The sequence below is a fragment of the Melanotaenia boesemani genome, chromosome 11 (assembly GCF_017639745.1).
Source record: "Melanotaenia boesemani isolate fMelBoe1 chromosome 11, fMelBoe1.pri, whole genome shotgun sequence".
Taxonomy (NCBI): domain Eukaryota; kingdom Metazoa; phylum Chordata; class Actinopteri; order Atheriniformes; family Melanotaeniidae; genus Melanotaenia; species Melanotaenia boesemani.
This window is the reverse complement of record NC_055692.1, coordinates 4,008,009-4,021,436: the sequence shown is the minus strand read 5'-3', so window position 1 is coordinate 4,021,436 and position 13,428 is coordinate 4,008,009. Positions and strand designations below refer to the sequence as shown.

Below are 13,428 nucleotides of genomic sequence, written 5' to 3'. Positions count from 1 at the left end.
TCAACACATTTAGTCATGTAAACATGGTGAAGGCGACTTCCTGAAGTTCAAACTGAGCATCAGAATGAGGAAGAAAGAGGATTTAAGAGACTCTGAACGTGGCATGTTGTTGGTCTAAGTGTTTACTGGGATTTTCACACACAACCATCTCCAGGGTTTCCAGAGAACGGTCTGAAGAAGAGAAAATATCCAGTGACCAGCAGATGTCTGGACCAGGATGTCTTGTTGATGTCAGAGGTCAGAGGAGAATGGGCAGACTGGTTGGAGATGATAGAAAGACAACAGGAAGTCAAATCAGCACTGGTTCCTACCAAGATCTGCAGAACAGCATCTCTGAACACACAACACGTCCAGCCTTAAAGCAGATGGGCTACAGCAGCAGAAGACACACCGGGTGCCTCCTGCCAGCTAAGAACAGGAAACTGAGGCTACAATTCACACACACTCACCAACACTGGACAATAGGAGATGGAGAAACATTGCTGGTCTGATGAGTCTCCATTTCAGCTCCACATTCAAATGCTAGGCTCAGAATTTGGTGGAAACATCATGAAAACATGGATCCATCCTGGATCAAAGCTTCAGGCTGCTGCTGGTGTAATGGTGGGGGGATGTTTTGTTGTCCCACTTTGCTCCCTTAGTACCAACGTGGCCTGGTTTAACCAGCACAGCCTACCTGAGTATTGTTGCTGACCATGTCCATCCCTTTATGACCACAGTGGAGCATCTTCTGATGCTACTTCCAGCAGGATAATGCACCATGTCACAAAGCTCAGATCATCTCTGCCACGGTCAAGAAACCAGCCAGTCAGTTCACTGGACTCCAACGGCCTCTACAGTCACCAGATCTCAGTCCAGTAGAGCAGCTTTGGGATGTGGTGGAACGGGAGATTCTCATGATGGATGCAGCAACTGTGTGATGCTGTCATGTTAATATGGAGAAAATCTCTGAGGAATGTTCCCAACACCTTGTTGAATCTATGCCACCAAGAAACAGTTCTGAAGGAAAAATGAGGTCCAACATGGTTCTAGAAGGTGGACCTAATAAAGTGGCAGATGAGCGTATACAGTGGAACAAATGTTATACTTTTAACTATTCATCAAAACATACAGTATTCAAAACACAATGAATATGGATTTAAAGTGCAGACTAAGCTTTGATGCTATTCACAGTTTAGGAATTGCAGCTCTTTATTATGTAGAATCATTTAATGGCTCAAATGTACTTGACTTAAACCTTTTTCTTCACCATGTCCTCATCAGATAATAAGACAAAAGGTAAAAAGATGAGTGCAAGAGTATCATTTGCATTTAGAAGCAATGTATTGATGGAAGAAAAATAGACCTGGAATCAGCTCTGCCTGAGTAGACGCATCATCATCCTCTAAACAAGCTTGTGATGCGTTTTCTTTGGCGTGAATATTTAGTATGTAGTAGGACAAAGGTTTGTCTCTGAATGTCACCTGGAAGGAAGCAGAGGTTTGTTCATGGTTGAGAAACATTTCCAATGTGACAAAGTAAATGATCACTTACCAAGACAACAGAGCATCTTCATGTGAATGAAATAACCAGCAAAACCTGCATCACGTCTCATATTTCCATCAAGCTTTGTTCAGTTCTTCAAATTAACCAAAAGTGTCTTAAGTAAATAAATATTGTGTCATGGGTTGATTCTGCATCTCAGTCAAAAATGATTAAATTTGAGAGTAAAGAAACGTAATGCACCATCCAATCACTTGTATTTGATCACATGGCTTTTACAAGCCCGTCTTCTAAAAAACAAACTGGAGGTCAAACAAACTGAAATAACTGATGTTGTGCAGGAGATATTAAATATTTAGATGTGAGTTTAACACTAGAAACCATATGTTTATTTATAAAGTGTTCTACATACAATGGGTCCAATAAAACATAAAAATCTCATAAAATAAATAATAACCATAAAAAAGTTGAGCTATGAGATGCCATAGATCTTTGCACATTACAAGAAGACGTTTCTGATGCACAGTGGCGCCACAAAGCAGCTGAGCTGGAGTTGGTTTAGTGAGGATAGCAGGTAAATAGTAGCAGGAATAACTGGAAATGAGGGAAAAGTGGAAACATGGAAATAGTTTCTATTGTGTTTGTTTCAATAACAATATTTTTTCTCCTGAAAGCCAAGACTTGAGAATGATGCGATGAGAAAAGGTTTGGTCACTGTTGATCTGTGTGTTATTTCTACAAAGTTCTGTTAGTAATAAATTCTGCTTTCTTCTTCTGGTCGACCTTTATGCTGCTATATCTATTCATACATTCATTTTACATCATTTTAGCCTCAGAATATGACAGCGGAGGCTGTCCTGAAACTTCTTGTCTGCATGCTAACTGGGATTAAGAGGGTTGAACTTCTGCATGTATTTTTACTTAAAAACAAAACAAAACAAATAAGAACAATAATAATGTGGAACAACCCCCCTTAAAGAAGCTAACCTGGAAAAACTCAAACCTGAGATTGTTATCAGGGATGTAAACAGACAGGAGAAACAACAAAAGCTAAACACAGAAAAACTAAAACCCAAATGTTTCATAATCTAAAATCCTTCATGCTGAATAATTTGGATCACAGCATGGAACCGTGTCCCGGTCTGCAGTAACATGTAGCGGCAAACAGCCACAACAGATCTGTGAATTTCAAAAGAAATATCAGAAACCAAAAGACAGGATAACAGTATAAAATACTACAAGACAGGATTTTTTCCCATGAAGCTGCTGTGTTTTAACATGACCGCAGGCTTTAAGGTGTTTGTAGTGAAAAGCAGCCATTCTTTAGATAAGCTAAAGATAACCTGGTAACCAACCTTGTTCAAAGCATATGTTGAGCTGATGGGGATGTTATTACCAATGATGGACTCCATCCACCGTTCTGGAGTCTGGTGCAGCTTGCCTTTACTCATCATGGAGCCATCAGCTTGTACAAAAGCAAGATGCTGTTTACCCTGCAAGAAAAGAACATAAAAATGTGGCTTTTTTATAGTAAATGTTGTATTCCCGGTGACAACTCTTAAGAAGACAAGCTATGACACAAGGGCTACAAAGAGGATAGCTTTATCTGACCTTCCAAACCAGCTGTAGAGCACTTCCAGGCGCCACAACTCCCCGCTGTACAAGCCGACAGAGATATCCTCTGTCCTCTTCAGCCCTTGCCTGTATCAGTGCTTTCTTTCCTTTCATCTTGAAGCTGGCATGTTGTAAAGTTGTTTCGAGTTGCGGGGTACTATGACAGCTGCTGGCTGTGTCATTCTGCAGATCAGGGTGTGTGGGAGCGCTCTTATCCTGGGAGAACAAACATCTCAACGAATCGGGCTGAGTAACCATCGCATGGCTCTGGTTCCTGTCTCCATGACAGCTGAGAGCTTCTCTGGGTTTATAAGATTCTGGTGTGGAAACTGGGGCGGAGCATCGATCCAGCTGCTGTCTCAGTGTGTTGTTGACTCTTTGATTTGAAGGCTGAGTTGAATGTTTGGCCTTTACTTGTTTATATGCTTCTTCCAGATGTATTTGCTTCTGTAGGATTTCCATTAAGCTCCTCTGAAGTGACGCAAGGGAGATGAACTGACTCTTTAGCACACGCTGGCGAAGGGAGTCAGGAACTCTCCTGCAGCCAGAAAATCAAACAACTCTGTTGTCTAGAAAGTTGATGTGGTACAACAACATCACACAAAACAGTAGTAAGATTAATCTCTTCTTGACGAGGCCCATTGTATTTGCCTCCTGTTTGAAATTACATACCAAAAACAAATTAGTATATCTTCACAACTACATGAGATTACTACAGAATTGTCAGAATTAAGATATGTTACTGTGTTAGAGTAAATTCACCCGGAACACAGTTAAAAAAGTAAATGTTATCCTAAAATACAACCACATTAAGCTTAGTGAAAACCAGAGAGTAGCAGCCAAATTCATCTAGGAATTAATTTAGTCCTAAGAACTAGCAACGTAGTCCTAGGAATTAGTAATGTAGTCTTATGAATTAATAACATAGCCCTGGGAATTCATAACGTAGTCCTAGGAATGAGTAATGTCTGAAGAACTGTGCGACAGTACAAGGTAAAATGTGAACCTAAGTAGTGTTGCAGGTGTTTTAATAGAGGTGTTATGCAGGTAAACATCTCAGGAAGCCGTCAGCCGATGATGATGATGATGATGATGATGGACACCTCTATCAATGGTCAGAGTCAGGAGAATCCAGGGATAGCCCCACATTTACCTTAGAAACACCATGAGGGTCCAGAAAGAAGTGAAGCCCAATACAGTCTATGACAGGAAGAGTGAATCCTTCACTATAAAATCTCCTTCATCTCCATGGCAACCAGCAGGACCTTCATGATTCATTTAAAATAAAACAGCAAAAGTAGACGTGGTTTCTGATTCTGGCCGCTAGCTCCCAGAGTTTCTGTCCCACAGTGGTGAGACAGACATCTCTGTTACCAGCAGAGTCTCTGCTTTCATACGACACCTTGTGTGTTGTGGTTTGCTGGAAGTGGAGATATTAGCAGAAGCTCTGAAGGGGACAGAGCAGTTTTTCTTACATTCCGGTATAATTGTTTAGGGGTTTGAACTGTGTTTGGTTTGGATACCACTGCTTGGCAGAGTCTTTTAGCTGAATTTCTCTGTGATTTTGGTATGCTGCATGTTAGGATTGCTGCTTCTTGGTGTCTGCAAACATCTTCTGTACTGCACATATTTTTCTTGTCCTGTCCAGCATCATGCCAGCAGAATGGTGGTCTGGCTGTTGCATTGTGGTGAACAAATTTGCTTTGCCAGAAGGAGCTTCATGGGTATAAGGCTCCTTTATTCTTTATTTTTAAATTAGTCTGTTGCTGTATTTACATATAAATGTTGGACCTACACATACATGTTTTTGTTGGGATGGGGACAAAAGAAAGAAGAGAATAAACAGAAGAGAAAAAAAAGAAGAAAAAAAAGGTACACCAGATAGAAAGCAACAGCATCAGAGTTTCAATCTAAAGAGGAAAAACCAGACAGCCAGCTGTTACACTCAAACGGAAACAGAAACCACCTGCAACATCTTCCAGAAAACAAAAGCCACAATCAGAAAATCGAGCATGATCATGAACAGTGAATGTACAATTGCGATCGGGCTCCTGCATCGATTAGAGGCAGACTGAGGGGCCCCCAGGATCTGGGAGGCTAACCCAGAGCACAACACTAAAGGCGGATTTATGCTCGCGCAGCGTCTGCTTCGTAGCTGACGCTGGTGAGTTTGCTCTCGCACTCGAGCGTAGGAGGTACTCGTCGTTTTGGTGTTGTGTCGCAGTTTCTCCTCCTAACCTGAAGGATGCAGCAGGGGTGGTATCGGTTGGTAAACTTACCAGGTCGGACTTCTTTTGATGGTTCACTTCAGTTTGGTCAGTATTTTCTGTTTTAAAAACACAATGGCGTCCAGTATGGTTCAGTGTGTTTATTAGCTTGTGGAAGATAACGAAGAAATAATTCGATCAGCCTCTCATTAACTTGATCCACTAGTTATTGTTTTTAAAAATGGTGGTTACCACACAAACTCAGTGAGAAGATCCAGAAAAAGGGGTTTTTCAGGCCAGATGTTTATCACTTTTAGTATTTTATACCAACATTCAGTTCGGAGACAGAAATTAAAGAGTAATTTGTGTACAGAACGGGGGGTGGGGGGGCTGCTTGGTGTGTGTGTGTGTGTGTGTGTATACATGTGTGTACGTGCGACTGTGTGAAAGATTTTAATGAGTGTTTTTATTGTTATGTAATTCTGCTTTGATGTATGTAAAGGCTTGTTTTATTTTTAATATGCATAACTTTTAAATCATGTAAAGCCCTTTGTGTTGCCTGTGGCATGAAAAGGGCTTTATAAATAAAATTTGATTTGATTTAAAGCAGCAAGTCTGGGGGAAACAGCTGAACTTACTGGTATTTCTGGGAGAGACTGTCCATCTCCAAACGTTGCTTGGCGAGCACATCGGATAACACACTCTGGATCTGTGTTAAACCTTCAGCATACCTGCCTGGAAAACAGCAGAAAATTTAACTGATTCAGTGACTGTGTAGTTCTCCAATTTCATACACTGAACCAAACCTTTGAAATGCTGTGTTCTTTATGAGTACTTATAGTAAGTGAAGCTTTAAATTAATGTAAATGCAATGAAAGACTTAACCTGCATCATTTAGATCCATTAGAGGCCAAACTGACATTTCTATTTGTTTCTTCCTGACTTCCTCCAAAACCGCTGTTACAGCTGCTGAATGACTCACCTAAAACAAAAACAATCTCATCCCACCGAAGAAGGTTTCTACAGAGAGATGCTCTATATTTAAATATATGCATGGAAAGCTCTTACAATATCAACAATTATGTCTTCTTTTCTCTGCTGAGCATCGTTGTGCTGTTGTGCTTCAACTCTGTCGTCTGATTGTCTGGACTGAAGGTTTGTTGAGTCGCTGCAGCTCCGACCGAAGCTCTGAGGGAGCTCTGAGAGGCAGCGAGCTACCGAGGACGTGGCACCTGAAACAATCCTGCAGTCAGATCGCTAAAGAAAACACAAGCTATGTTTACATGGACAAATGTTTCACTCATCTAATCGAAATCAATCTGATCAGATTCCAGCTGATGTGTTTAGATGGATGCTGGATAAAGTGTTTACATGATGGAAAGATTTAATATGATCGTAACACTTTTGTCATGCACAACTAGTTCCTACTAGTTCATCAGATGGTTTTTTTTGTTTGTTTTTTTTAACCTTTTGACCATCAAGATGCTCCATAATCCTTAACTCTTTGTCCCCCACCAAAAAAAATATCCGTTTTTATGCTGCTGCCGCCATTTTTCCACTTTTCCCTGAAACTCATCACCTCATGAATTCCCACGGGGTTCAGTCATGCACAGAAATAACATCCACAAAACAAACCATCACAATAGTAGACATGCTTTTTTTTCCTGCTGATCCCATCATGAAAAGGTTTAAAACACCCCTCTCGATCGGATTGAAAATTCTTTCCGAAACTGAAACAAACTGCCAGCGGAGATTAAACCGTCATCAAATGTAGACATTGTCATGAAGCCGTGGACGTGAGGACCCAAGTGCAGGCTTGAAGAGGCAGGAGGCAGACCGGTCCAGGTTAAAGGCTTCAATAACAAAAACTAAAACGTACATAACAAAAACACTCTGGGGCAAAACTGTGAGATGACATGGCATAGACTAAAGCTGGGCTTACACCAGAAGACTTTTAAAAGATTTGCAAAAGATTCCACCAGCGCACATCTAAAGACAAATGTTTATAGTTTTAAGCCTCAGCCTGAGATTTGACTAATGCTGGGCTCACACCAAACGATTTTCACGGTCGCAGACTCAAAACAGAAGTCTTTAGGAAATCTTAGGAGTTTTACTGGAGTCACAGCGCTCCCGTCATCTCGGTCGTTAGGTGTGAGCTGGTAATCTGCCCTGTTTAACGTCAATCTTTCTCCAGTCTTGGATCTGCGACAATTTCTAACATGTTTGATATTATCGCAAGTTGCAGTGACAAAACACGATCAACAACCAATAGATGAGCTCTGACAAAAGCAGAAACAGGAATCCCGACATTCAGACCACTGGCAAAAAAGGACGGGGGGGAAAAAAAAGAAAGAAAAAAAAAAAAAGACGAACAAGAAGCGGTGATGAAACATCGTAGGTGGAGCGTCCAGAAAGAGGAGCGGGTGGTTATTAGAAGTAAACGTAAAGAGGGAAACTCTTTCCTTGTTTGCTTTACTGTGTGCAGATCAGCCCTGTTCCATACCAACTGTCCAACATGTCGCAAAAAATGCTAAAAGAATCTAGTTGCAGTCTTGTAATTTGTGACCCTATAGATTCACAGTCTTTGTCAAATCTCAGTCTGAGACTAGGCTGAGACTTAAGACTCTAAACACTGATCTTTAGATGTGAGCTGGTAGTCTTTCAGAGTCTTGTGCAAATCTTTTAAAAGTCTTCTGGTGTAAGCCCAGCCTAAGACTGTGAATCAATATTTACAAGACTACAACTAGATTCCTTTAGCTTTTTTGTGATATGTTGGACAGTTGATGATCTGCCCACAGCAAATCAAGCAAGAAGAGAGTATCCCTCCAGGGAATTACAAATCATCATTATTAAATGTGGCTTTGCATCTCCACCAGGTGTTACACCGACTCATCAGAATCTGGAGGGATGAATGAGTTTCTATTCTTCTCTCATTTGTTAGATCATAATACTGTAACACATAAATGATCCACAGCAGACGTTTACTTCTTAATAACCGTCTGCTCCTCTTTCTGGACACTCCACCTACGATGTTTCATCACCGCTTCTTGTTCGTCTTTCCTTTTTTTTCTTTTTTTTACATCCGTTTTTGCCGGTGTTCTGACTGCTGGGATTCCTGTTTCTGCTCTTTAGAGCTCATCTATTGGTTGTTGATAGTGCTTCGTCACTGCAACTTGCGATAATATCAAACATGTTTTACCTGTGACTCCTGTAAAACTCCTAAGATTTCCTAAAGACTTCCGTTTTTAATCTGCGATCGTGAAAATTAGTATGGAGTGATTTATAAGCTTGCTCACCTGGTTGTCTGCATTGTTCTACGGTTACACCAGATGACTGCTGTACTGCAGTGGATGCCTGGAAAGACCTGAGCAGCTCCTTGATATTCTCCTCCTTTGCCATGTCTAGAGCACTGAGGCCACCAACGTTCTTGTCACTTGGATTTGATCCGTTCTGGAGGAGAAACTGCACCACCTGCACAGCACAGCTGCATTTATTATTACATAGCATCATGTTAGGAAGGGAACAAGGGGTTGTGCATGATTTATAACATGAAATACAGTCATGTGGTATTTGTGGAGCCCACTGTGGCCAAGGATTACTATTACTATTTCTCTTACTATTACTATAATTATTACTGTTACATTTTACATAACAAGAGTGTTATAATACAGTTTAAATGTAAAATAATCTAATTAAAATGTTTTTAATAGCTAATAAATTCAATTTAAATGCTGTTAAAACTCTGTTATTTTACTGTGAATTTATTTATGCTGGAGGAGCCAGGTTTAAGTCCCCAGACTGGTGATGAAGAACCCTTGAGCAAGGCCTTTAACCCCTAACTGCTCCGTGGAAAAAAGAATGCCAGGCAGCCCACTGCTCCTGGAGATAAGGTGGTAGAAAGGATTTATACTTCAGATACGCAGGGCCGGGTCTAGAAATGTTTTAATGGGAGACCAGGCGGGAGAGAGATGAGATATATTTTATAAGGTCTTGATTTTATGTAATTTTAAACTGATTATTACAACTAAAGTGATCATCTGATGTAAAAATGTGAAGAAAAACCCAAGTGATCTTTGGCTTTTTCTGTTGACAGAATACAGTGAAAACAGGCAGATTTCAGGCAAAGTCGTGAATGGTGATTAATTGTGATTAATTAACTTGTAAGCTGTGATTTCTCTGATTAAAAACTGTAATAATTTGACAACTCTTACTTTAAATAAGATTGATTGCTTTGTTTTAATCTGTCATGTACTAATTAACAAATAAAAATTACCAAAAAAAATTAAAAATTGGTTAAAAAAAAATCACCAAATAAATAAATAAATAAAACTAGAAGCACTCTAGAAGCATTCTGAGAAAAACCCCAAAAGGCCCAACAGCTCACCTAGTACCCCCTATAGTTTGAAGCTTCTGGATCACCAGATCCAGAATATCAACATGATCCGGGTCAAACAATGTCGGATTATAACATCTACCATGATGTCACCTTGTATTTTTTTTGCCAATAATTCTGGGCATTACCTAACGAGTTAGAAGTTGTTATGGTGAAATTATCCCCATTTCCCCATAATAAAGAATCCTTAAAAAATCACCCCCAAAATCTAATCACTTGTTCCTTCATTCCATGTCTGACATTTCCTAAATATTAAATCAAAATCTGTCCATAACTTTGTAAGTTATGTTGCTAACAGGCGGATGCTTCATTGGCGGAGGTAATTTAAATAATTAAAACTAAACAGAACATCACTTCTCATTTCATAAATAAAAGAAAGCCTGTGGAAACAAAGATCTTTGGCTCTCTAGTAACAATGTTCCACACCATCATGCTTCTCCATCACCTGATAGTTTCCAGAAGAAACAGCATCATGTAGCGGCGTCACACCATCACAGCTCCTGGCATTTACATTGGCTCCGGCCTTCAGCAGCTCCTCCACCACTGCTCCATCACCCAGAGCGGACGCCTCATGGAGAGCTGTCCAGCCTGGAAAATCAAGTCAAAATGTAATCATGTTATCAATCATGTTATCATAATTATAGGATGGATGAAGACATATGTTGATGAGATTTAGTGTCTGAGTCTAGAGAAACCTGCATAATCCTCCGTGTTGACGTTGATTCCGGCCTGAATGAGCATTTTGACCTGAACCAGGTCTCCTCTCTTGCATGCTTTGTGAAGATGTGTCTCACCCTTCCCATTTCTCTTGTGAAGATACTTCAGACTTGGGAACTTTGACCTTTGCCGAGCATTAGTTTTCAAGACTAATAAAATAAACAGGACAAGTTAGATTTAAAGGCCTTTTGGTTACCTTGGTAATCTCTGTAAACATGATTTCTCAGCTCACCTGATTCAGACTGCATACAGCTGGACATCGCTGGCTCCTGGGGTTTGAGCTGATTCAAATCCACCTCCTTTTTATTTTCCATCTCTTTATCAACAATTTGGGAACCTGAATTAGTTGTAGGAAGGTTCTCGGCAGCATATCTGGTTAGGTAGGCAGGAAGGTCCCGCAACAAGCTTGGAGAGTCGCCGTCTGAAAACAACATCTCCTCTTCCTCCTCAAACTCATTCCGATTACAGCCATCGGTCATCTCTATGGTCCCTAGAGGTTAAAAAAAACAGCAGATTAGAGACCTTTTGGCTTAAAAAATATCACAAACGTTCAGAAATTTAAAATGAAACAGCAATGCATGTAATTAACATTGTGTGCTAGACAGCTCAGACAGCGTGATCAGATCACATGGCATTTTCTCAGGGTCAAGTAGGTCACCCGGAGCTGCCGTCAGCTTCACTGGACGGTGCATATTTAAAACTCTCTCCCAGTTTTTTTGTTTTTTTTTACATTGACAGACCATATAAAACCAGAGATATGATGTTTTAAATTTATTTAAAAATATTTATCCAGGTGTAAAAGCGGGATGGAAATATATTAATCTTTTTTTCATTTAGCCAATTTATTGTAATAAATAATACAGTTTTCCAATCTGATTTAATTACTTGTGTATTTTTGGACCCAACATGTAAGTAAAGCAGGTTAAAGTGATAAAATAATTATTAGATCACATTGGTGAGAATAAAAAGAGATACCAAACATGACTGTGGTAAACATTTTCTCCTTTTTATGTGGTATATAATGGCAAAATTAAAAGCATTCAAACAGCCAAAATAGTTTTAGATCATTCAGGTTATAAGGACTTTGCTGAGGGGTTAGACTAAAATATTAGTTCTGGTGATGAATGCTTTTTGCAATGAGAGCTGCCACCATTCAACAATAAATAATATTTTCATTTGGTACTAACCTGCTTCTGTCTGAAGTCTGATGAAAAAGGGTAGGTCCCTGCTACTATATTTTAATGTCAGTCATAAAGGTGGTGCTTGGACAGCCTGATATCTTACAAGGTGGAACCTGAAGTAAAGAATTTGGGAACCACTGGCATACTGTATACACACCACTTTCAACACAGCATACCTCTGAACTGCAGTAGTCACATTAACAAATGTTTGTGGGTTAATTTAACTGAAGATGAACTGTTTAAGGCTGGGGTGCCGAAAAGGGGGGGTAAAGGGGAAGGATTCATGGGGCCCATGAGTGACAGGGGGCCCAGAAGGGCCCTCAATGCAACTGTAATACTGACAAAATTATCTGATACTTAATGATAAACGTACAATCATGCAAACAATTTAGTCACAATGCAACAGTATCACTAAGTTTTTTTGTTTTGGAAACACTTCTGAACACTCAACACCCCCTCCATATTTCCCTTAAATGGTTCAGTCTAGGCTGCACGGTGGTGTGGTGGTTAGCACCGCAGCCTCACAGCAAGAAGGTCGCCGGTTCGAATTTCAGCTGGGGGTAGGTTCGGACCTAGAGGGTGGTGGCCTTTCTGTGTGGAGTTTGCATGTTCTCCCCGTGTATGCGTGGGTTCTCTCCGGGTTCTCCGGCTTCCTCCCACCGTCCAAAGACATGCATGTTAGGTTAATTGGACACTCTAAAATTCTCCCTAGGAGTGAGTGTGCGTGTGAATGGTAGTTTGTCTCTATCTGTGTTGGCCCTCTATCTGTGACCTGTCCAGGGTGTACCCTGCCTCTCACCTGTTAAAATGCTGGGATAGGCTCCAGTTCACCCGCGACCCGAAATGGAATAAGCGGTCAAGATAATGGATGGATGGATGGATGGATGGTTCAGTCTACCTGCTCCTTCAGCTGCGAAGCAGCGCAACAGAGACAGAAAGCGAGTGGATGCTCAGACGGCAGCGTGCCTCAAAAGTCAGGAAGCTTAAAACGAAAAGGAAAAAAGCTGAGGCTGGAGAGAGAACAGATGGGTTGACAGTACGTCACCCAGTTCTTCCAGAGGCGAGGTGGTCAGTCAGTTCGTCTGATGCAAAGTTGTGGAACTTCAGCTTGTTGTCTCTTCTAAACTTTGTTCATATAAACTAGCTCACTTTGCTCCCCATATTGGCTCATATTTCTGAATAAAACGCTGGATTTTATTCATTTCACAATTTTAGTCAAATAATTAATGCAGACAAAAAATTAGCAAGCAGCTCTGGTAGAAAAAATAAAAAAATAAAATCACGCATGTTCCTTACAGAAAACAAGAGCAGCCGAAGCAGATGCTGCCAGACATTCCCTCCCCACCCCTCCGCACCTGAACACGCCCCCCACCCCTACCCACCTGAACATGTCCAGGTGGCCCCTGTGGAAGGAGGTGGGCAGCTGAGTGTTGAATTAATTGATTATTGTTAAGAAAAAAAAACGTATAATAGAAAAATAGCTCAGAATTAATAATAATACATATATTTTTTTGTTTATTTTAGACCGATTTGAATCGTTTAGAAAATGCTCAGCTATCACTGTAATGTTAGGTCAGGTCAGTAATTTGGGACTCATCCTCCTGCTTTGCAGTAGGAACATTTCCAGTGCAGCAGACTGGGTGACGGCTTTCAATCCAATCAGAGAAATAGTTACATTTTCTAGATATCAGAAGATTAACTAGCAACAACCATATAGCATCATATATGTTTCCCCACTAATCTAATGCTTCACTTGTGAGTCTACAGATCTGGAGATAAATTAGACTTCATGTGCTGCTACATGAGAGAAACAATGACGTGGAGGATTGGTAGT

At 40.5% G+C, this 13,428-nt stretch overlaps 1 protein-coding gene across 7 annotated transcripts in view; it reads right to left on the bottom strand.

The window, feature by feature from the left end:
- The window catches only part of LOC121648314 (gastrula zinc finger protein XlCGF57.1-like), a 151,818-nt gene that overhangs the window by 1,024 nt on the left and 137,366 nt on the right, over positions 1-13,428 (bottom strand). For 3 of the 7 annotated variants that reach the window (XM_041998325.1, XM_041998326.1, XM_041998327.1), the window contains 10 exons: positions 10,646-10,903; positions 10,392-10,562; positions 10,142-10,284; positions 8,600-8,774; positions 6,372-6,535; positions 6,189-6,285; positions 5,942-6,038; positions 3,094-3,634; positions 2,838-2,975; positions 1,346-1,463 (listed from right to left, as the gene is read on the bottom strand). In XM_041998325.1, the coding sequence (XP_041854259.1) occupies positions 1,346-1,463; positions 2,838-2,975; positions 3,094-3,634; positions 5,942-6,038; positions 6,189-6,285; positions 6,372-6,535; positions 8,600-8,774; positions 10,142-10,284; positions 10,392-10,562; positions 10,646-10,903 (1,902 nt within the window). Of the gene's footprint in view, positions 1-1,345; positions 1,464-2,837; positions 2,976-3,093; positions 3,635-5,941; positions 6,039-6,188; positions 6,286-6,371; positions 6,561-8,599; positions 8,775-10,141; positions 10,285-10,391; positions 10,563-10,645; positions 10,904-13,428 lie in introns of those variants that run through there. The other 4 variants (XM_041998329.1, XM_041998330.1, XM_041998331.1 and 1 more) reach the window with 4 other exon arrangements.